The following is a 25681-nucleotide window of genomic DNA, read 5'->3' on the forward strand; positions in this document are numbered from 1 at the left end:
CACCCATTTGGCTACGTTGGTCATGGCGTTGCAAAAGTTAGTTTTGGCATTGGAGGGGTACTTGGTGAGTGAGAGGATCAGTTGAATGTTGTCTGCATAGGAGATTATGCTGAGTCCGTGGCATCTGACAAAGTCTGCAATGGGGGTCATGTAGGTGTTGAACAGGGTGGGGCTGAGGGATGATTCTTGTGGCACGCCGCATATGATGTCTTTTTTGTCTTTGGGTACAGAGGTGAAGGGAGGCTGTGGGATGCTCTGTGTGTGTCCTGTAAGGAAGGAGGCGATCCACTTGAGGGTGCCTTGCTATACATCTATGTTGTAGAATCTGTTGATGAGGGTGTTGTGTGAGACTCTGTCGAACGCCACATAGAGGTTGAGGAAGATCAGGGCCACAGGCTCTCCAAGGTCAAGGAGTGTTCTGATATCGTTTGTGGCGGCGATCAGCACAGTCTCAGTGCTGTGGTTGACATGGAATCCTGTTTGCGAGGCATCCAGTAGATGGTTTTGTTCCAGGAATTCGGTACGCTGCGGGTTGATGGCTCTTTCAAGAACTTTTGCCAGGTACAGGAGCAGGAAGATTGGATGATAGTTTTTTAGATCGTTGGGGTCAGCAGAGGGTTTCTTTAGGAGGCGTCTGAGGTCCTATGTGTTCTTATATGTCTGGAAAGGTTGTTGTGGAGGTGGAGGTGTTGAGCATGCTGGTGAGTTGCGTGCTGATTGGGTTTGTTGCAAAGTTGTAGAGGTGTTGGGGGCAGCAGTCAGTGGGCGTCCCTGAGTGGATGGAAGACAAGATGGCTGAGGTGGCCAGGGTGGTGATGGTTTGATTGGTGTTGCCTGAGGTCATCTGGGTTGAGGGTGGCAAGTTGAACGTTGAAATTGTTGTAGATGTTGGTGGTCTTGCTGTGGAAGTAGTATGAGAGGGTGTTGCAGATTGCAGAGTTCTTGGGAGGGGTGGATGGTCTCTATGGCTGTCGGTTTGGAGAATTCTTTGACAATTTTGAAGAGTTCCTTTGTGTGGAGTCGAAGTGTGCGAATGTATCAAAACATGTCAGCAGTTAAGAAACCACAAATAGACCACTTGTTTGTAATTCAAAAGTGTGCTGCTCGAAATTAAGTTTTAATATGATAAAAACAATCAAGGCACTTTACTTGGTGATGTTCAAATGATACATATTTGCTGAAACCACATTTTCACACTTTATTTGTGCGCCATATAGTTTTATCAGTAAAAATACATGTTGGCATTGTGCTTCTATTTCAAAAGAAAATGTTCTGTATGGAAAAGACAGTGTCTCCTTATGACCTACAACTATTCCTCAAAAACGTATACAGTTTCTAGTCTGTAGCACACTTCCGTGCATTAGCGAGAATCTGCAGTTTACACCTCACAGAAATGAAACAGCCCAAATCTATTGAGGTAACATAAGAAGAACTGATATATGGCTAGCCAGGACATTATATAGTAATGTCAACTCCTATCTAATCGTTCTGGCCCACAATAATACCATAACACTCCGCAGTGTGTCGCCAATTACTGCACATGCAGGCTGGTTGATAACTCTGTTTTCCTGCATAATGCTCGACCCTCACATAAGAGCGGTCCTCTGTTGGTCTTATCCATCACTCAGTGCTGTACCAGCCCCTTAACCAATCATCACCAGCTGAACAGCAATGGAATCCCTGAAGCGATAGTGCACATAAAGCTGGCCACTCAGAGGACTGCATTCTAGTCCAGCACTGCAGGTCTGAATTAGCTACATTCTATGCGTGCTGCTTTACATCTCAAAATGGAAATCAGATATGACATGCTGGTAACAAACCCCATCCGAGCAGATCTTCCTGACCACTTCTATCACCAAACATGCCTTCTCAGGACCAGGAATTGTAAACGGAATATCAGACTGCACAACCCTGCGCAGTAACCATATAAATAGAACATGATCATATGAAATACCACAAAAAGACCAGCGCAGTTGCTCAAAGCTGCGCAAAAAACTATGAATTGCACAATTGTCTCAACGTAATATAACATTATTTAAAGTGATTAGCAGGGCACTGCGGCCTCACTGCAACTTGGCCGATGTGTTCCAGTGTGTTTGCTTTTGTGGCAGGCCGTGCCCTTGCTGTGAATCACCACAATAAGAATAGTCATCAGGCAGGCGTCTCCAAGCTCGTGCAGAGATAGGTAAGAAGAGGAAGGAACAACTGCACGGCTGGTGTGCGTGAATATCTGGTTATCTTGAGACTGTGTGCAAGAGGAAGGAAAGGGAGAGAGTGAGAGAAGGAAGGGAGGGAGTGAGAGAAGGGAGTGAGGGAGCGAGAGGAGGGGAGAGTAAGAAATTGAGAAGGTGAGATGGAGAGAGAGAGAGAGGATTTTGGTGGAATTAAATAATATAAATGTTAATTAAAAAGTACTCGGAGTCCATCATCTTTGGCATATGAATGACAGAATTCATTCCTGAAGATACGCAGAGGACCCTCCTTTAAGGAAGATGAACTTGCACAAAGATGCCCAGGAAGAGACACTAAAAGGGAAGCATTCAGATTTACCCTCCTAAAAAAAACCACGTGGAGACAGCCACAGAGAAACAAGCAGATTCAGCTATAAAGAAAGCCAGCCAAGGCAAAGAGGAGAGCGAGCCTGGCATCCTGCTTTGCACTTGCTATGGGTTCTCCAGAATGTTCCAAGCACTGTTGGCGGTTGTTGTGGTTTGAAAGTGTTTCCTGTCAGTTGCGCTCGAGAGCACGGCTGACGAGCAGCAGGACCCCTCGGAGCCCATGCAACGCTCACGATCCAGTTTAGTTTATCACCTGTCAATGTCGAATTGTAAAGCTGGGGTGCCATAGGGCCTAACGCAAGCAATGACAATGAGGTTGTTACTCCTGTTGCATAGTTAAAAAATAAAATACAAAAAAGAAACGGCCATCATTTAGCCGCAATGGGTCTTCTTTCTCGCCCTGGACTTGGTGCACTAATGATAGCTACACCGCTGGTGTGTACCTATTCATAACCCCAAATCCGACAACTTGCCTTATTATTCTGCTTGTATTCACGAGCCTCGTGTGCAGCACCTTTTGTGTTGGCAAAAAGTGCTGCACTCTCAGCTTCAATAACTGGGACAGACACGCTGTGCTGTGTTAGTGACGCAATCTGTGCTCTCTTGGACTGGATTTCCTCTATGTGACAATTGTTTTGACAGAACCTTTCAGAGTTTTGCACCAAGTGACCTTTAAGAGTTGATTATTTTAAGTGCTGTACTGTTTCACAACTGATGCACGATCTGCGGTCATTTTTAGGTCTTGGCCTGCCAATGCGCTTGCGAATTGCTGGGGAGACATACAGAGGATCACCAGCAAATCCTATCAAGAGGGTTTTGGAGTGTGGATTACGCCCAGTGCATGTGAGGCATTCAAGCGCGGAGCTTCGCCAGCGCGCGCTCTGCCTCACTTCCTGGCCCCCTCTTACTTTCGTTATCATTCACACCCCATATGCTCGTTCCCAACCACCCTTCCGACTACAAAGGAACGCCGCTCCCCTGCTACGCAATGCCGAGAGCTTGTTAGGCAGTGCGGCACGCCACACTTACTCTAATGTTTTTTTTATAATCCGCGCTTTCCGCTCCCCCGCCACAGCAATGCGGAGAGCTTGTTTTATTTCTCCTCTCTCAAACATTCCGAAAATTTTTCTCGCCTTTGCCTCACTCCTGCGAGCTCTCTCGTCTTCCACGTTCTCTCCCTCTTCTATCTCTCCTTTCACTCATTATTCTCCCATTGGTTCTTTCTACTCCACTTTTTAGATTTCTTTCTCGTGCTTTTTTATTTCCGTCTTCCTCTCCTATATTGCCCTCCGTCTCTCTTCTCCTTACTCCAATTGTATTTCTCTTTATCTCGCCTACTATATGTGTACTTATTTCTTGTGTTTTGCATCCTCTATTCTCACTGACTTATCTCTCTTTCACCTCTTGATCATTCCCCTCTGTGTTCTCTCTCTCTATCTCACTTTCTCTGTTTCCCTCTCTCAACCTCTTTCATTCTCTCTTTCTCCCCGTTCGTGGTTGCCCTTTCTTTCCATCTAATCTCTTCTCCTCTCATAATATACTTGTATTGAAATTCGGATTCTGCAGATTATATAAAGATCTCCTCAGAAGGTGCATGAATTCGCCATTCATCTGAGTACAACCGACCAGTGGCTTACGTCCTCCTGCTGAAGCAGTTAGCTTTAAGGCGAACGTTACCTGTTTTCGATTCTGCCCGAGTCTGGGGTGACCCTGCAGTACCGACCAGGCACTGGCGAGCAATTCAAATAATACTGTTGGCGCCCCTAAATTAATTTCAAATACCGTCATGCCACTGGAAAGGCCTTTGCCCAAACGGTTACTGAAGGGATATTTACAGATTGCTTTGAGTTTTCCAGACCCAGCACACAGCATGCACCAATGTAATCACTCTTTTTGACAACAATGGCATAGCTCACATGATTTTAACTCACTCATGGTGGTCTCACATGTCTGATGTTTTTAGTGGTTTAAAAGATACATGGACTGCTTCATATTGACCGGACCATGACATCTGTTTCTCACACCCGCCAGCATGCAATGAAGGCGCCACAAAATGCGGTTTGATGTTACGGTCGATCCAATACCAGTGTTGCTTAACTATACACAACACATTAACAAAGCACTCCGGTAGTGGCTCAGCGCACAGAAATGGCAAAGAATTATCAGTGAGCAAGCGCATGCGCAGCTGGCTATTTGGTCTCGACTATTTCTATCCCGCAGGGATAGATAGGCGAGTATATAGTAGGCAGTTTAAAATCTCTACCAACTGCAGATTACGTCCAGTTCATGTGAGGCAGTCGTGTGAGGCAGGCGCGTGCACATCAAACACCATCAGCCTCGCATCAGACTACAAAGGAATCCTCTCCCAAGCCGCTCTCCCGCCCCCCCACATCAGACCTCAAAGGAATGCGCTCTCCCTCCCCAACAGCAATGCCGACAATGTTTACAGTAACCTTGCTCTTCAAAGGCTGTTGCTGTGTTGCCATCTCTCTAGGGACACTCGCCCCCCGCCACGCAATGACGAGAGCTTGTTAAGCAGTGCGGAACGCCGCACTTACTCTAATGTTTTTTTATTAATCCGCGCTTTTTGCCCCCCGCCACAGCTATGCCGAGAGCTTGTTTTATTTCTCCTCTCTCAAACATTCTGAACATTTTTCTCGTCTTTGCCTCACTCCTGCGAGCTCTCTCGTCTTCCACGTTCTCTCCCTCTTCTATCTCTCCTTTCACTCATTATTCTCCCATTGGTTCTTTCTAATCCACTTTTTAGATTTTTCTCATGCTTTTTTTTCGTCTTCCCCTCCTATATTACCCTCCGTCTCTCTTCTCCTTACTCCAATTGTATTTTTCTCTTTATCTCGCCCACTACATGTGTACTTATTTCTTGTGTTTTGCGTCCTCTCTTCTCACTGACTTATCTCTCTTTCACCTCTAGATCATTCCCCTCTGTGTTCTCTCTCTCTATCTCACTTTCTCCGTTTCCCTCTCTCAACCTCTTTCATTCTCTCTTTCTCCCCATTCGTGGTTGCCCTCTCTTTCCATCTAATCTCTTCTCCTGTCATAATATACTTGTATTGAAATTCGGATTCTGCAGATTATATAAAGATCTCCGCAGTGCATGAATTCGCCATTCATCTTAGAACAACCGACCAGTGGCTTACGTCCTCCTGCGGAAGCAGTTCGCTTTAAGGCAAACGTTACCTGTTTTCGATTCTTCCCGAGTCAGGGGTGACCCTGCAGTACCGACGAGGCACTGGCGAACAATTCCAATAATACAGTCGGCGCCCCTAAATTAATTTCCGATACCGTCATGCCACCGGAAAGGCCTTTGCCCAAATGGTCACTGGAGGGATATTTACAGATTGCTTTGAGTTTTCCAGACCCAGCACACAGCATGCACCAATGTAATCACTCTTTTTGACAACAATGGCATAGCTCACATGATTTCAACTCACTCATGGTGGTCTCACATGTCTGATGTATTTAGTGGTTTAAAAGATACATGGACTGCTTCGTATTGACTGGACCATAACATCTGTTTCTCCCACCCTCCCACCAGATAATAAGCGTGCTATGTTTTCATTATTTGTCAATCTCACTAGAGGTGTAAGTGCTGTATACTCAACGCTCCTCCTCCCTCCATCATGCAATGAAGGCGCCACAAAATGCGGTTGGATGTTACGGTCGATCCAATACCAGTGTTACTTAACTATACACAACCCATTAACAAAGCACTCCGGTAGTGGCATAGCGCACAGAAATGGCGAAGAATTATCAGTGAGCAAGCGCATGCGCAGCTGGCTATTTAGGTCTCGAATACTTCTATCCCGCAGGGATAGAAAGGCGAGTATATAGTAGGCAGTTTAAAATCTCTACCAACTGCGGATTACGTCTAGTGCATGTGAGGCAGTCGTGTGAGGCAGGCGCATGCACATCAAACACCATCAGCCTCGCATCAGACTTCAAAGGAATCCGCTCCCAAGCCGCTCCCCCGCCCCCATCAGACTTCAAAGGAATGCGCTCCCCCTCCCCCGCCCCCCCACAGCACTGCCGACAATGTTTACAGTAGCCTTGCTGATCAAATGCTGTTGCTGTGTTGCCATCTCTCTAGGGACAATCAGCTTGAAATCACTCGACTTGCTAGTTGCAATGATGTCTGCCCTGCCACCATTTACTTCGGACCCTCACACACCCTCACTCACCCTCACACACTCTCACTCACCCTCACACACTTACCCACCCTAACTCACCGCCACTCATCCTCACCCACCCTAACACCTTCACCCCTCACCCACACAACCCTCTCACCCCCACAACCCTCTCACCCACCCTCACCCCCTCGCCCTCACAATCCTCTCACCCTCACCGCCTCACACCCCCTCACCCACCCTTACCCACCCTCACACACCCTCTGACCCACCCTCACCCCCTCACCCTCAGCCCCCCTCACCCTCACCCCCCCTCACCCATCCTCACCCTAACTCACCCTCACACACCCTCTCACCCTCACGCATCCTCTCACCCTCACACATCCTCTCACCCTCACACACCCTCTCAGCCTCTCACCTCAAGCCACACACTGCTGCACGCCACACACTGCTGCACGCCGCACACTGCTGCATTACTCATACTACTGCATGGTGCACACTGCTGCCCGCCGCACACTGCTGTCCGCCTCACACTGCTGCACGCCTCGAACCGCTGCACACTTTTGCTTTACTCACACTGCTGCATGCCACACACTGCTGCACGCCACACACTGCCGCACACTGCTGCACCATGCTGCATGCTTAACCTTACCGCACGCCTCACACGGTTGCACGCCTCACACTGCTGCACGCCTCACACTGCTGCACGCTGCACACTGCCGCACGCTGCTGCATTACTCACACTGCTGCACGCCACACACTGCTGCACGCCTCACACTGCTGCACGCCTCACACTGCTGCATGACTCACACTGCTGCATACTACCGCAAGACTCACACTACTGCACGCCACACACTGCTGCACTGCCTCACACTGCTGAATGCTGCACACTGCTGCACGCCTCACGACACCACCACATCACTCTAGGACACCACCACATCACTCTAGGACACCACCACATCACTCAGGGACAGCACCACATCACTCTGGGACACCCCCACATCACTCTGGGACACCACCACATCACTCTGGGACACCCCCACATCACTCTGGGACACCACCACATCACTCTGGGACACCACCACATCACTCTGGGACACATCCACATCACTCTGGGACACCACCACATCACTCAGGGACACCACCACATCACCCAGGGACACCACCACATCACCCAGGGATACCACCACATCACTCAGGGACACCACCACATCACTCAGGGGCACCACCACATCACTCAGGGGCACCACCACATCACTCAGGGGCACCACCACATCACTCAGGGGCACCACCACATCACTCAGGGGCACCACTCAGGGACACCACCACATCACTCAGGGACACCACCACATCACTCAGGGACACCACTCAGGGGCACAACCACATCACTCAGGGACACCACCACATCACTCAGGGACACCACCACATCACTCAGGGACACCACCACATCACTCAGGACAACCACCACATCACTCAGGACAACCACCACATCACTCAAGGACACCACCACATCACTCTGGGACACCACCACATCACTCTGGGACACCACCACATCACTCTGGGACACCACCACATCACTCTGGGACACCACCACATCACTCTGGGACACCACCACATCACTCTGGGACACCAACACATCACTCTGGGACACCGCCACATCACTCAGGGACACCACTCAGGGGCACAACCACATCACTCAGGGACACCACCACATCACTCAGGGACACCACCACATCACTCAGGACAACCACCACATCACTCAGGACAACCACCACATCACTCAAGGACACCACCACATCACTCTGGGACACCACCACATCACTCTGGGACACCACCACATCACTCTGGGACACCAACACATCACTCAGGGACACCACCACATCACTCAGGGACACCACTCAGGGGCACAACCACATCACTCAGGGACACCACCACATCACTCAGGGACACCACCACATCACTCAGGGACACCACCACATCACTCAGGACAACCACCACATCACTCAGGACAACCACCACATCACTCAAGGACACCACCACATCACTCTGGGACACCACCACATCACTCTGGGACACCACCACATCACTCTGGGACACCACCACATCACTCTGGGACACCACCACATCACTCTGGGACACCAACACATCACTCTGGGACACCGCCACATCACTTTAATACACCACCACATCACTCGGTCCAACCACATCATCACTCAGCACCACAACAGCATCACTCAGCGCCACAACAGCACTTGCTACCAACAAGCATTGCCATAGCCAATAGGGCTCGCATTAGGAAAGTGTAAGCTATTGGCTTTGTAAACAACAATGCTATTACTTTATATATTTTCAAAGACAACACATATTTAAAAAAATTGTCATTCACAATACCAATAGCTCACACTTTCCTAATGCGAGACCTATTGCATTGCAAATGCTTGTTTTTCTTTGCTCTTCAAAAACAAAGACCCTCCTGTCTTCTAACAAGAGGTTTGTCCTCTCTGCTCTGTCATTTCCTCATGAAAGACTTGGTTTATTAATAAGGTCTTGGATTTCATATAGTATAGAACGCAACCTACAGCACTTCTGCCATATCTAAGCATTGTAAATAACATATATATAACGCATATCTCAAGGACGAGCATTTTCTCGCTGAGATAGTGTGCGCTATCACAAGTGACAGAAACAAAACACGCAAATCCATTCACACCATTTTGCAGCCCTTATGCTATAAACTACACGTTATTTATACAGGTAAAAACGTGGAAGAAATTGTTTGTATTCTATTTTTTGAGTTATAATATTTGAATAACACATTTTTCCTCACATTTTATGTGTGACACGTGTAGCAAACAATGCAAAATTAGTTTCCTCTTCAGCTTGGTCTGATTGACCTGCACCGTAGGTTAGGCAATTGTGTCTCACGTCTGAAGGCAAGGTTCTAGCCTGCCTTCTCCTTCCTCAACCGGGAAAGGCAGCGAGGTAAGTGCAGAGGCACATCAGCTTATCAGGAAATCAGAAAAGTGCCATGAGACGTCACTTTGAATATTAAAACACTCACTGTAAATCATATTAATGATACACCTTCGGAAAAGATTAACATTTTTTATAGAGATCTGTCATTCATCCTTACCTAAAGGCAATCATGGCCCCTTCGGCAAATATTTTATAGGTACAGTTCGCTCCGTTATTAAGAATATGCGGATACTTGGCTCTGTGTGGGTGGCGTTCAAATTCATTTGTATATATTCGACAGTCAGTGCATAGCATGTCTTCATTTCCTGTGTTTGAACAACACATTGTTCTAAAAACACACACGAGTTTTAAAGGATTTAACCAGTAAGGACACCGATACAAACGTGATTTAAACTTATTTTAAAAATTAATTTTTTAATTAAAAATCTAGTATATTTTACAATGACATTTTACAATTACATTTCACGAGCAAGCGAATCTTAAGAGATGGTCAGAAAAAATCTGCTACGCCAAGGTTACTTTTTGTCCCGCTCGGAAGGATGCGCCAGGCTGCCCTCTCCTCTTTGGATTTTGAAAATTATCGTATCTGAAACAGAAACAATGTGGTAAGTTACAATTCATAGCCATGGCCGCTCAGTGTACATAAAGCAGTGTTTGTTATTGGTTTGTAACTGTTCATTTCTCCTGAAACATATTACAGAACTCATGAGCATTATTATATGGCTCTAGGCATTTTCCAGTGTGGCGTACATTCAAGCCAGCAGAGCGTGCCATGCTGATGGCATGAAAGCCTACATTTCCCTTTAAACATGATGAAACTCTGCTGTCTAACATGGGGCCATGATACTGGCACTGCCCATTGGCTTAACATGGAAGCTACCAGATAAATAAAGCTTTTTAATGTGTTTTCAATAACTTCAGGGAAAGTCGAAAAAAGTAGTTTCGAAATATAATAAACACCTCTGCATCATTTGACACTAAAAGCTTAGAAAAATGGTTCTTACAAAAGCAGAAACAATAGTTCTTGTGAATATTTGTCAGCTTGCAGATAGCCTTCTAAATTAAGGTATTCTTGGCACTACCAGTTGATTCTGAAACTGCTGTACAGTTTATCTCCATTGGATTGTCCACCCAACCCCCCAGAAAAAATACACCGGCAAGACCAGTACAAGATTAAAGTGGAGAGGCCAGCTCAGATTTTCCCAGGACGACAAAAAAACTAACAAGCATTTACAATGCAACGGTCTCGCCTTCGGAAAAGTTAGAGCTATTGGCATTGTAAATGACAAACTTTTTATTTATGTGTTGGTTTTGAAAACAGATAAATAAATGGTATTGCATTTACAATCCCAATAGCCTAATCTCTCGCAAATTCGAGACCTATTGCATTTGCACCACACTCCCACACAGAGAGCCCCACACACACACACACAGCCACACACACACACAGAGCCACACACAAACAGACACAAAGCCACAGAGACACACACACCCTCACCCCGGGGACTCTCCTTATTTACAAATGGGTCATTCGAGGCCCCCACCAACAGCCCAGAGCTCACCCGTTGCTTCCCTCAGTCCAGGTCAGCCGGTGCCCTGGCATCCATGCATTTGGCTCCCACTGCCCCTCACCACACGCCCAACTCTGCCCAGTAGCGCCACGGTCGCCCCTTCACACTAGCCGTGTCCTCTCTTCGCCTACCCGGAGTACACATCGCCCACATGCACCCCTTGTTGAGCCTTTCTTCTTCGCCTGTCATACAGGCCCGGGGTGGCTAGTAGTGCAAACGGGCACTGCCCGACGGGCGGGTCTGTGCGTGGACCGGTTTTTGGGCTGTTTGAGGGCCTGCTTTGTGGTCTGCTGTTTTTTACTGTTCATTTCCCTAATAATGAAACAAACGTTGCTCACTACAAGCTCAAACGTCTATACATTGTAGAATTGTTTTTCGGTGAATTTTAACAAGTTAACAACCGACCCAGTTTGCAAACATGTGCCACATTGTATCCATCTAATCCAATAATGGCAGTGACTTTTATTTTGTGGCACTGTTTAGTTTATGTCCCAGTCTGACGATGCACAGGTGTATACTCGGCCCCTCCACCCCTTCCGTCACTTTCAATCTGCACCTCCTCGGAGTGCCCACCCCTCCCAAAACACAGACTTGCCCTCATGGTCTTGCCAATTAAACCTGCTAAAATCCAATTTAACATTTAAGGCAGTGTCACCCAATCGTCTATCTCCCACACTCATGCGCATGTTTAGCCTTCTCACTTTTTGAACATATTTCTTGACTCACTCCCAACAAGGCAGGGTTTGCAACCAAGATTCCCCACACACACACGTGGAAATATACTCACAAAGGCACACCAGACACATCATACAGAGGCATTCACGCCTATACAGATGGAAATACAAGCAAAATATAAAAGGTGGCAAACGTACTTTTCTCTCTCACCACCAGCCCCCGCCAGCACTCTGGCATTTCGCAGCGCATATAGTTGCGTACAGTGCCCCCCAGAACCAGGCAATCCCAGGCAATGTAGCGGGGGGGGGGGCAGTGGAATCCCCCAGCTGACCCTCTCATCGGCCAGGCCTAATGGCCCTCCTAGAACTAGACCTGCCGCGCAACTGAAGCCCATCGCTTCCAGCCCGTGCCTGTCCCACTCCAAGAGGGCTATCCACAAACCCGTTGTGCAATTCCGAACCCTTTTCCTGAACGGACTATGTTGTCCTAAATGCCAGGACAAAACCCTCCACACCAGGTCGCCCGGCCACGCTCACTCACGTGCCTCCCCCAAGGGCACTTGCCTGCGCGGCACCCCACACACACAAAGCCCCACACACAGTGCCCCACACACACACACACACACACACACACACACACACACACACAGAGCCCCACACAGAGAGCCCCACACAGAGAGCCCTACACAGAGAGCCCTACACAGAGAGCCCTACACAGAGAGCCCCACACAGAGAGCCCCACACAGAGAGCCCCACACAGAGAGCCCCACACAGAGAGCATTTCTAATGGGTAGTTATATCTGGCAGGAAAGAACATGAGGGGGCATACAACCTGGCCTGATCAGAACAGGCTTAAATCATCAAAAGCTTTCAATCACTACAGAAGGCCGGTAGGTGCAGGTGCAAGAACAGAGCATAGGGGCTCCTGCAAGAACAGAGCATAGGGGCTCCTGCAGGAACAGGGCATGGTACTCCTGCAGGAACAGGGCACGGGGCTCCTGCAGGAACAGGGCACAGGGGCTCATGCAGGCACAGGGGCTCATGCAAGAACAGGGCACATGGGCTCATGCAGGATCAGGGCACGGGGCTTCTGCAGGAACAGGGCACGGGTGCTCCTGCAGGGACAGTGCACGGGGCTGCTGCAGAAACGGGGCACGGGGGGGCTGCTGCAGGAACAGGGTAAGGGGCTGCTGCAGGAACAGGGCATGGGTGCTACTGCAGGAACAGGGCACAGGGGCTCCTGCAGAGACAGGGCACTGGGGCTGCTGCAGGAACAGGGCATGGGGGCACTTGAAGAAACCGCGGGGCAGCGGAAGCGGTAGGGACTCTTGAGGACGCCTGAATGAAAGATAAGCAGTCTCCTGGAGGGGGCATGGGGAGACACATGCAGGAACCACAGGGAAGTACCTCGAGGAAACACTAGGGCACATACAGGAAGTCGGAAACCATAATGGACAACAACAGGGACCGCAGGGGGCACCTTCAGGAACCACCAGGGATGGAGTGTGCACCTGCAGGAGTCGAAAGAAATCACTGGAATATACCTGAAGCCGCCATATGGAGACACCTGAAAGAACCACCTGGGACCTATATTTGCACCGTTCGTTAGATGGACATGTCTGGGGCTGTAAAAACTGAAATCTACTGAACGATCTGTGTGCCGACACCATCTGCTCCACTTCAAAATGATTTGCAAAGACAGCACTGCGCAACAGTCACAATATCCCACCCGGCTAGCTCACCGTGACTCCAACTTCCTCTGACCGTCGTGCTGTTCACAGATGGATCTCGGCAGGACGGGTTATGAAATGTTATGAGGCAGATGTGGAGCCCGACGTCTTCGGATGTTCTGGGCTACTCGAGGGTGGCCAGATGATGTAAGTGTGCTAAGTACATTAACCCAATGCGTTCTCTTAAAGGGACCTGGACTGTATCGTTTCAGCAATAGACAGGTAACCAGGGGAGTAGTTTCGTCAGAAAGATTAGCGAGGTGTGAACTTCAGCTACAACCAGTGCAGAAGGGGAGTTTAAGAAGCAATGAAAAGGAGAGGAGGGCATAATATAAGGGGGACTTAAAACATAATATCTTGTAAAATAACAAAACAATTTAAGGCATTTAAAACATAGACGAGAGAGTGCGTGTGCATGTGTTTTTGGCTGTATTTATGTAATAATTCCAGACATACTCATCACACCGACTGAAAAAAACTGTACCCGACTATTAACTAGAAAATTGACAGCCCCCCCACTACCCATAAAGCTAAGCCCCTGCAGATCACTGCTGCAGGTGCGCTAAATCTCTGGCATATTACGACGGTTGGAAGCTGTCACTTGCAGATTACACGCACACAGGTCGGGTCACTCTGCGCAGTTCATTCTCACGGTATCAGTTGTAACAGCAGCGGCCGCCATCTTGGATCCGCAAATGACTCGAGCCTCCTCTGACCAGTAAATTCAAAAATTCCGCTCAACCTGCAGGCTCCCGCTTCGTCCACACCTCAGCCCGCTCGTGGTGTCTCGTCCTGCATGGCCGGTCCGAGTCATCGCACCGCCGGACCCGTCCGGAGGGTCCCGGCAGAAAACTTGAGCCTCCACCTCCGGGGATGCACAGCGGCGCTCCGGCGGTGGGTGCCGCCTCTCTAGGTAGCTGTGGGGTGCGGGAAGAAGATGAACAACGACGAGTGGGAGATATGTATGTGCTTAAACCCCCAGGTATTTAAGCGCTTGCTTCTTCCAGTTGGCTATGTGCAGTGAGCCTGCAGAGTGCATCGGGACTCGTAAGGAGCCCGTGAGCCGCGCTAGAGTGCCCACCACCCCCTTACCTTCAGAAGCCTTGTGCATGCAGGTATCTCGTGCACAGTGCCACGCTGGGCTAGGCCTTTGGGCACAATGCGGATCGTGGGGCCACAAGAGCCCCCTTCATTTCCCACCATGTTTCTCCGAGGCAAGGCAGAAATGCCTCAGAGAAAGCATCGTCATTTTGGGATTTGGGGGCGTGGTTTTCGTTCTCTCCTCTTCCCATTGGCTGGAAGGTAAAATTCAAGCCAATGGGAAGAGGAGAGAACAAAAACAAGAAAGAAGAGAAAAAACACGCCCCGAATCTGGAAAAGACGGGGCTTGAACCGAGTGACGCCCCTCTCCTCCAATGGCTGGCCTCCTTTTAGGAAGCCAGCCAATGGAGAAGAGGGGCGGGTTCAAGGCCCCTACTAAGAGACATTAATTCTCTGCTGTGTGAGCACTGCTGCGCAGTGCAACACTAGTCCGAGACCTAAAAAAGATAAACACGAAGGAACTAAGGGCCAGATGTAGATAAAATAGATTTACCGATTCTCAATTACCAAAAATTACCGAATTTTACCGATTCGGTAATTGAGAATCGGTGAATCTGAGGGGTGGATATGTAGGTATTCCAGATGTGCTGGAATAACGAATCGGAAAAATTCGGTATTTACCGATTCGGTAAATACCGAATCGGTAATGCCCATTCATTCCTATGGGCTTTGAAGCCCATAGAAATGAATGGGCATTACCGATTCGGTATTTACTGAATCTGTAAATACCGAATTTCACAAGGGTGCAGGGGGTGTCACTTTGACTCCCTCTGGCACCCCCAAAACAGGCTCGGGTGCCATGTGGCAGGCATACATGCCCTAAGGGCAGGTCTGCTTGTCACATGGCAAAGGTGTGCATGCACACATGTGCATGCACACCGGAATCGGTATTTTACCATCAAATTGGATTTGATGGTAAAATACCGATTCGGTAAGGCCTCTGGGACTCAGAAGAGTCCCACCTACATCTGCGTGCCTCAGATTCGGTAAATTTACCGAATTTTTATTTTACCGATGCGGTAAAATTACCGATTCGGTAATTTTACTGAATCTGTAAAAAAATGCCCCCTACATACCTGTCACCCATTTACCGATCGGTAACGGCCAAAATCGGCCGTTACCGGTCGGTAAATGGCCAGAAACGGCCACCTACATCTGGCTCCTAGCCCCGTCCTTTTCAGACTGGGGGCGTGTTTTTCTTTCTCCCCTCTTCTCCATTGGCTGGAGTGTAAGCAACAGGCGTTTTTTGTGACGTGTTTTTTACCATTCCAGCCAATGAAGAGGGTAGAACAAGCCTAAAAAACACGCCCCCCAATCCGAAACAGACGGGGCTTAGAGCGAGACAATGACGTAACTGAGACCTCTTCTCCAATGGATGGCCGCCGTTTAGGAGGCCAGCCAATGGAGAAGAGGGGCGGGGTTAACCCTCACTACTCAGAGTCATTAAATCTCGCAAGCGAGACTGCGCATGTGTGCAGCCTACACCGAGCGATACCTAAAAAGGGGACTCTCAGGTATGCAATACTGGAAAGAGACAGAACAGGAACAACTGGGAGATGTTCAATGAAGAGACAGGAACAAACAAGAATTAGCAAAGCAAACTGGTCTGAGATTGGATGCCAGTTTTGTTTATGCTTATTTTGACTTGCTTTTGATAAAACATTATTTTGGGAGTTGCAGGGCTACCACTGATATTACAAAAATTGGAAAAAACAAAAATATTATTTTGGTCTCAAAAAGCACACATTGCCATAGTTGTACCTGGCCCTTAAGGGAACTACTTTGTGAGTGAATGTGCTCCTTGTGAAAGGGCAGAATGCTCTCCCTCACTTTGAAGTTAGTCAATAACTAAAGTAGGCTGAGCCACTGCTTCATGGTGTAGTGGGCAGAAAAAAAATGTAAATGACACAATAACAGACCAATGGGTGAAGAGAGCAGGCTGAAAGCCCCTAGAGGTAAATATATGTATAGTTTTACTGAAATTAAAAGGCCTTGGCTAACACTAGACCTAAGAATGGTCTGTTGGACCCACTCACCATCTCGGAATGGGAATGATGACAAATCTGTTGAGCATACAGGGACGGGAACGTCGCCCCACTGCTTTCTCGTAGTGCGAGAAGCAACAACATGAAATGGTAATAATTTTAGTTATTACCATTTTATGTTTATTTTGTGGGCAGGCGGGTGGGTGGGGCTGCTTTGCTCTGCTTACGGAGCAGGACAGGAGTGGTTTGCCCACTCCTGAGTGTGCAATGACTATTTGGTCAGCCGTCTTAGGCCGCCCAAACCAGTCATGCATAGTTTTCCCTTCTCCGTGTAGGCAGCATTGAGAACATGCCTAACCCTCCATCCCCTGGCTGAGCGCCGTGTCACGGAGCTCAGACCAATCTCAATGCTGCATTGCAGCGTTGTGATTGGCTTAGGGGAGGGAGCCTGGCTGTCTGCTTCCTGTTCCTGTCGAACGCATGGGAGCAGAAGCAGCGCAGAAGCAGAGAAGACGCAAAACCCGACCTAAAGGTAAATATATATATATTTTTATTATGACCCGAGTAACAATAGTTTATTATTCAATTAAAACCATAAACAAGATCATACAGTACATAAAGTTTAAAAATACATACAAAAAGGATAAAAAAGGGTATTTGTCATACATCTATTATGGCAGCTGAGCATCATGTCACAAGTCCTTCGCTTTCTTTCCAAGGTATTTAAGTAGAGGTGCCAACTACAGATATAGATTGGATGAAAGTGCCTGATCAGGAACGGGTCTTTTCCCTAGAGTATAAAGTGCCAAATTGCCATCCGGGCGACTAAAGTTCCCTTAAGTAAATTAATATAGGTAAATACATTGCTTGTGTTCAGGACTGGGGCAGGAATATGTACAATGCCAGAATGGGCTAAAGTTCCCCCTATAAAGGTGCAAGTGTGCAACACTTCCCATCATTAAAATGCCACAATAAACAAGGTAGTTGCCTGAGCTTAACGGTTTAGGGAACAGCTAATTATAGCAATCCCTAGCAACCTCTCCTTGAAGATTATCTGCTCATTTTAAGTTTGCCTTAAAGGCTACTAATTTATCACATTTTAAAGATCAAATTGGGAACTCACTCCAGATAACTCATCCCCCAACCTATAAGCTGATCATCTTTTTAGAAATATTCAATAACTGGTTTAGTCTAATGTTCAGCATTGTATTGCATGGGACCATAGACTCCACCAGCGCAAGCCTACATGACCTAATTCCCCGTTCAAGGAACTCCCGTCTTAATAGAGATCTTCGTTGAACCATCAATTTGGACAGATGCATACAATGTGGAGCAATGTTTCATTCCCCTGGTGGTAGAAACGGCAGGACTGATCTTCACTTAAACCAGCCATCCTCCATTTTGGCGTAAGGTCTAGTGTGGGTATTTTTCCGAATCTTAAGGCAAGAAATGACTGAACTTCCTGTGGAAAGGTGCTGCCAGAAGGGAGGAGTCTCTTACAATGGAATATGATTTCAACACCAGCCATCCACGACGACGTCTAAACATGCTTTCCTTATCTGCCATCCAGCTTTGCAGTTTGGTTGATTTATTTACTAATTTCTTAAAGGTTTGCCCAGAGGTATTAGAGGTCCATACGTCACCCAATTCGAGCATCCTGATGCTATTTTCAAGATATTTCTTGTGAGCGCCATTACCCCGTTGTAAATTGATTTCGGTCCAGACTAAATTAGCCTGTGTGTTTTCAGCTGCTGCTCGTAGATTATGACAGAGCTTTACAAACGCCGCCGGCGTAGCTCCCTTCCGCGACCCCCGATGGTGAGCCATGCCAGCTGCATTCAGATGTAGTGTTTGTCTCACGGATAGCTAGATCCAAGATCCTAGGAGGTCTAAAACCACCACAGCTCCACACACACTTGTAGTTCTTTACTGATACAAAGTGTGTTTCACATACACTCTCCTATGACCCATATCTTTCCCAGACTGTTACACCAAAACCTTCACACTGCAGCATTAGGTTTTCGACATATAGGGAATGTCGTGCTAATACACTCTGCAGACGCAGCAAAAACTCTTCCCCAGCAAAGTTAAGAACATTTATCACAGCAAAGGATACCAAGACAGACATGTTACATGCAACTAAAAAAACTAATTTAGTGAATAACCCAAGGAAAGTGAGAAGGACCATCAAATCACAGCCAAAGCAATAAAGAACATTTACTGAAAATACAATAAGTATACCCAAAGATTTCCCAACATAGAAGACATTTTACAAACCTGAACATAGCAAAGAAAAGTCAATTCCCATTTTAAATAAAAACCAGTAAAGTAATATTTGGAACAGCAGAATCCTGCATTCATCTATCTAGATAACTCCTATAATATTCAGTGATAAACCTAGCAAAATAACACGTGAAAGAGCAACACAGTATTACAAGTTTAGGGAATCACACAAAAACAAAGATGACCATAACGATCTTCATCTTAGAAGGCAAAAACCTAATGGTTCTATTCCAAAAGATGGATCAAATAAGATAACAAGCACTTAACTGATTATCTTTTTTTAATGGGGTTGTTTTTTTTAAATGTTATAAATGTTATGTGCACAGCAGCGGTGTTCATCATTCAAATAACAAAAGTAAACAGTATATATTGATACCTCAATAATAAATTTGGTACTCTAAGAATAACGAGATGCCAATATAATGGAGTAGAGATGTGAAAGTAATTTTACCATTGTCCTGGACAAACCCATGTATATCTATTCTTCCGTTATTGAACATCTGTCCATACCCTTAATCCATGCCTGTATCGAGGGGGCTTCCTCGTATTGTTCAGCAGTATCACTTTTGACGAATAATGTACCTAGTCCAATCAACGTTCTCACCTTTCTAGAGCAGTCAGTGCCTTATGGTAAGCCCTAAAATTGCAAGCCTAGGAGAAGACTCTATGAGCCATCAAATACGTTAGACCAGTGGTCCCAAACCTGTGGTCTGGGGAACCCAGAGGGTGTGCTGCTGTCATTAGTGCATGTAGCCAAACCTTCAGGAATTTTGAAGGATGGATTCCCTCAACTCCTCTAGAAATCCTATCAAGAGGAGGCTGTTTCTCCTGGCACAAAACTCTGGGTTAAAGTGACCTTTAACGCGCCCGCAGCAAGGCCTTGCCAGCCTAAAGAAAGAGCAAACAAAACCTCAGCAAGAGGTGCAGAAAGGGGGCCAACAAGGCATGAGGAGCACAAAGCCAAAAATATATCCCAATGGCTGGCGTAGACAGTTTTAATAGAGAGACGCCTGGCTGCCAGAATTACATCACAAACTTGGGAAGGAGATCAAAAATCCTCAGCTGTAGCCACTCAATCTCAATGCATGAAGGTTAAGCATGTATACATTCTGGTGCAGGACCCTGCCCTGTTCTTGCGGTACAGGGTCCTCCGGAAGAAGCAGTTGGAATGGAGGACAGATGCTCATGTTCAAATGATCTGTACACCAGACCTCTGTGCCCAATCCGGAGCCACTAGGTTGACTTGGACCTGGATGTTTCTGATCTTCTGGAGAACTTGGGCCAGGAGTAGTATAGGTGTGACAAAATGCATCTCTGAGTGAGCGCTGTGCTGGAAACTAACATGCAAAAGTGCCGATATTGCACATTCTCGTCGGGAGACAATAGATGTAACCAAGGCTCTCCCCAATCTCGGGTGAGACCACGTACCATCTCTAGATGTAGACAGCATTCATGATATGCAATTCACTGATGGCTGAGTTTGCCACCCTTGTGTTCAGAGATCCTGGCAGGTGATGTACGACCAGGTAAATGTCCTGACATTCTAGCCATGCCCAGAAGCGCAGAGCCTCCTAGCACAGGGTCCATGACGCCACTTCACCCTGTTTGGTGCACTACTACATGGGGATGGTGTTAATCAACCAATGAGTGATGCATCTGTCAATGGTGGGGGAGCGTCCTGCCACTGCCACTGGCCCAATTGGGGGTCTTTAGCCACCACTGCAGATCCTTTGCAATTTCCTCCGATGTCGAAGAGATTCCCCTGATGCTGTACCCACTGGGACTTGGGATCCCACTGCAGAAACCGAATCTTTCAGCGGTCATGTTTAATCAGCAGTATGCAGGTGGCCATGAGACCCAGCAGCGTCAGGGCCAGTCTCACCGAAATCCAGGACACACACAGAATCATTAAAATTACAGCCTTAATATTCTGTCCTTGCCGCTCTGGGGGGTAGGGGCAGAACTGCATTGTGTTCAGAATGACTCAGATGAAAGTGAGCATATGAGAGGGAGTCAGGTGTGACTTTGGAACATCGAACCCAGTACGAAATCTGCTGTAGTCTGGCGTTGTGCAATGACTGCCTGGGGTGAGCCTGCCTACAACATCCAGTCGTCGAGGTAGGGGAAGACTGGAATCCTTAATCGCCGCAGATGGGCTGCAACCACCACCATTACTTTAGTTAGCATCCAAGGGACCAACGGGGAGAACAGCGAACTGAAAATACATGCTTGTGCCCACCTTGAACTGCAGGTAATGCCTGTGCACCAGAAGGACAGGGATGTGAAAATACACGTCCTGCAGGTCTAGCGCTACAATCCAGTCTCCAGGACCTAGAACAGACAGGACCTAAGCCAGCGTGAGCATCTTGAATTTCTCTTTTTTTCTGGAAGACGTTGAGGGGGCGCAGGTCTAGTATAGAGCATAAACCTCCCTCCTTCTTCTGCCCCGGGAAGTAGTGGGAATAATAACCAAGCCCTGCTTATGATGTAGACAACCTCTTGATGGCTCCTTTGGGCAGCAGAGCCTGCATTTTCTGATGAAGCAAACAGAGATGGTGTAGGAGGCTGGTTTAGTATAGGGTGCACACTCATTTAACGGATGCAATTTGCACTAAGCCAGGTAACCCTTATGGTGATTTTAGTGGTAGCTGTGGAGAGCAGCCTTCAGCCTTATCCTGAGAGAGGGATAAGCAGCTTCTTTTACCAATTTAATCAATAGTGTATGTTAAGTGAAAAGAACCACACAGTGTTTATATTAAAAAAACCTCTATTTATTACACAACACTTACTAACACATTGGTATATCTCCTACCCAGAGATATCAACATAATACACAAGAATACTTCAAATGCAATTAGGTAAGTAGCACAAAATACAGTGGTCTCCAGGGAGAGACCAAACCATACACTAAGAAAGTGGAATGCGATATGTAAAGGAGGACAGGACTTGGACCAGAAGACACAGAGGAGTCGGGAACACAAGGAACCACCTAAGGTGTGTACCCATGAACCCCACAGAGGCAGTGTGCAGACACAGCCACGTGACCAATGGAAGTCAATAGAGAAGTCACAGTTTTGCAGAAGAAGGACCCTTCCCAGGTGAACCCGAAGAATTCCCTTGGAGGACGGAAGGTGGGGTAGCCACCCCACCTGTAGATGCCCCAGGAACCAGGTTACGTACAACAGAGAAGCCAGGTGCCTTGGGGTGAAGAGACGTTGGAAACCTCCACAGACAACAATGGAAGATTTAGAAGAAAGTGCCTATGGAGAAGTTCACAATGGAGTCCGGTGGAATCCAAGGGTGGATTCTGGAAGTGAAGAACCTGCAAGCAGAGGTGACAGAGTCTATGCCACTCAAAAGTGACTAGGAGGCACAAAGTCACAATGCCCACCGATGTCTGGAGGATCTAGAGAGTTGAAGGGGACCTTGTCACTGCAGCTGTGAGGACCAGGAGATGCAGAGGAAGACCAGAAGCCGTGCAAGCTGTCCCACATTGGATGTCCATGACTGGGTGGTTGGTGTACGGTGAGAGCACCAACAAGACTTGGTAGCCGCAACTGGCGTAGAAAACAAATAAGGAACAACGTTGGGACCAGCAAGGACCAAGAGACTCACCAACAGCAGAAGTGTCAGAGCAGGCCCTGGGCAAGCAAGGGAGCCCACTGAAGCAGTAGAAGATGCTCAGGAGGGCCCACATGAAAAAGGCACAGGAGTTGCACGAGGACCTCGAGCAGCTCACCAAGAATGAAGGCCCACAGTGCAGAGGATGCCGTGAGAACACTGATCTTGGAGGGAAGAGATGCAGGAGCTTCTTGTAGCCCGAAGATCTCTGGAGTGCAGAACCAACAAGCCTTGGAAACAGCAATTCGACACAGTACACAGGGGTTCGGTCTCAGTGCTTCAGACGAGGGACACTGGCCTCAAAATTGCAGAGCCGACAGGTCAAGCCTCGAGGGAGTTCCAGAACCACCACCTGTGTTGCTAAGCTCCGTAAACTAAGTAGGACGACAGGAGCAGCAGACCGGTGAGCTTTGTTGTAGCGCCTGGAGATGCAGGGGAGTGACTCCTTTACTCCAAGGGAGATTACTTCGGGTGTCCTTGATACTCACAGGTCTGTAAAGAACCTGGAAGAGCCTTTACAGACAACAAAGAAGACTTAATGAACAGTGAGACCAGGAGCAGCAAGAGTCTTCCTTGGTGCAGTTTAGGTTCCAGTCAAAGTCCAAGTGTCCAGATGTTCGAAGAGAGTAGTTTCAGGCTTGAGTCTTGTCCCACAATGAATCTAAGGAACCACCCACAGGTAAGCCCTTAAGTACCCCAAGGGAAGTGTTGGAAAAATCCAGGGGTCCCTCCCAGAGGTCCGGCTGGACAGAGGAGAGGATACGCCCATGTCCTTTGTCTAGTTTTGTGCCAGAGTGGGAGCCAAGTGCTCCCTGAACTGGCTCAAACTGGAGTAAGCACAGAGGGCACCAAATGTGCACTTCAAAGCAGTCTGGTGGAGCTGGCAAGCGCCATCACCCCAGCCCAAAACACAAAGTCCGGTGTGGGAGGTGGTCATACCTCCATGTGACAGGAAACCTATTGTTCTACCTTCCCCTGCTCGATCTTAGCTTACCAGCAAGAGGGCAGACTTGTGTCTGTGGTCGGCAGCAGCACTAGCTTGCTGTCCGACCCTGAAAGGCTGTCACCAGGAGTACAGGGAGGGTACCCTAAGGGAGCCCCCTAGTAAATGGGATCATACTTTCAACACTGGAATTGGTGTTGGGGTATGATTCCAACATGTTTGATAACAAACATGATCGGGTTGGATGCAGCCACTACATAGTTAGACATCTAGGACTAACTGATGTCCATTATATATATTAAAATAGCTAACTGCACTTACAAAGCCTGGAGAATCGACTCCAGGGTTTGTAGGGGTGCCCTGCTCATGCAGGGGCACCCTCACACTTGTAACCAAGCACCCTGCCCTCAGGACTGAAGAGCCAGCCATAGGGGTGACTTACAGGTTTTACGTGCAGTGAACTCAGACATAGGAAACTTATCTGTCTTGAGAGGTGCAAGCACCAACTCACACAGGCTGCAATGGCAGGCCTGTAGTCACAGTTTAAGTTGACTCCTATGGGTGGCACAATACATTCTGCAGCCCATGGGCGACCCCGGTGTACCTATGCCCTAGGTACCTTAGTACCATATACTTGGGAATTACAAGGGTACACCAGTAGACAATTGTGGATGTACAAAAGTACTTACCATGGTCAATTTAGGGAGAAAGAACAGTGACTGGGGTCCTGATTAGCAGGATCCCAGTCAGACTGGGTCAAAAACACACTGACACCAAGCAAAAAGGGGGGTAACCATGAAAGCAGATCCTATTTTACTACAGATTGCCATCGGTCAGCCATTCCTTCGGATGCTGGGAAGGGTGGAGGTGTTTCCAAAAATAGTAGAGCATACCCTTTCTGTATGATCTGAAGCACCCACTTGTCATATGTTATCACCGACCCCTGGGACAGGTGGTGCCTGATTCTGCCTCCAACAGGATGGCTGCACTTAATAGAGGGCAGACTATAGAGGTTTCTAGACTGTGGAATTCGGAGGGACGGGGGACTGGACAAGCACTGGGACTGTCTCCCGTGTCATTTCTGGGCTTCATGACCCCGTCCTCTAGTGATGGGCAGGCTGCTTGACAGAGCATGGCCGGTATTGTGGGAGCCCAAAAATGTTCCTTTACAAGTCTTCTGTATGGGGCAAAAGAACGGGTCGAGAGGGAAAGGCCAAGGGACCATGCAGCACCTCCATTAGGAAGGTAGGGATCAGCGGGAAAGTCGAGGGGAGAGGGTGGGGAGGATGATGGAGGCAGCGACTCTGAGCGGCGGCGGACTGAAGTCTCAAATGATGATCTCATCGTCGTTGAATGGCACTGGGAGGGACGGAGTCAGTGGGTGGAGGCACCCATGTCTACATTGTTCCGGATCCGGCGGCAGAATTAGTAGGCCTGGTTGGCGTTTAGGGCACACCCACCGATAACCCAGTGGGGCACCTCTCGACTATGTGGGGCCCGAATGTGTTCCATAGGAAGTCCGTGGCCCAAAGATGGCAGGCATGGGATCCTAGAATTCCTTTATTACATGGGCATCGCTCTGGCTCTGGGAAACTCGGGGTAGCGTGGAGTAAGCCCTGATACTGGCTCCGCAGGGGGAGTGAGGGAGCAGAGTCAAGAAGCACGTTTGGAGGGCAAAGTAGAAGCATGGTTCAACTTCTTTTTCTTATGCTTCTTCGACTTACTCGACTTGGAGGAAGAAGTCTTTGAGTGCAAAGATGACCATCTGCAAAAAGAACTCCCAGAACGGGTCTGTGAGCGTCCCTGAGAATGGGACTTGGCCCAACAACGGTATGGAGCCTTGTTCGCCTGCATCGCCAGGAGTTTTATCGCCGGTTTGTGATCACCTTGTGGTCCATCGACTTGCACTTGGAGTCTTGACTTGACCCCTGACACCAGAGACAAACCAAGTGGGGATCAGGCACCAACATCTGAAAATCCCCCACAAAGCTTAAACCCAACAGATTTAGAAGAGAACATGTCTCTAGAACACTGGGAGTAATAGCTAAAAAAAAGGGTCGACAAATGCCAGATGTAGCTCTCTGGATCAGAACT

At 48.0% G+C, this 25681-nt stretch overlaps 1 protein-coding gene across 3 annotated transcripts in view; it reads right to left on the bottom strand.

Annotated features, from left to right (window-relative positions):
* Positions 1 to 10066: 10066 nt before the first annotated feature.
* PEX1 (peroxisomal biogenesis factor 1) overlaps positions 10067 to 25681 on the bottom strand; it is a 793672-nt gene continuing 778057 nt past the window's right edge. For all 3 annotated transcript variants that reach the window (XM_086941864.1, XM_086941865.1, XM_086941863.1), the window contains one exon: positions 10067 to 10265. In XM_086941864.1, coding sequence (XP_086797990.1) covers positions 10184 to 10265 — 82 coding nt within the window. In that variant the 3' untranslated portion in view covers positions 10067 to 10183. The remainder of the gene's footprint in view (positions 10266 to 25681) is intronic.

Source organism: Lissotriton vulgaris, chromosome 10 (genome assembly GCF_964263255.1).
Source record: "Lissotriton vulgaris chromosome 10, aLisVul1.2, whole genome shotgun sequence".
NCBI lineage: Eukaryota > Metazoa > Chordata > Amphibia > Caudata > Salamandridae > Lissotriton > Lissotriton vulgaris.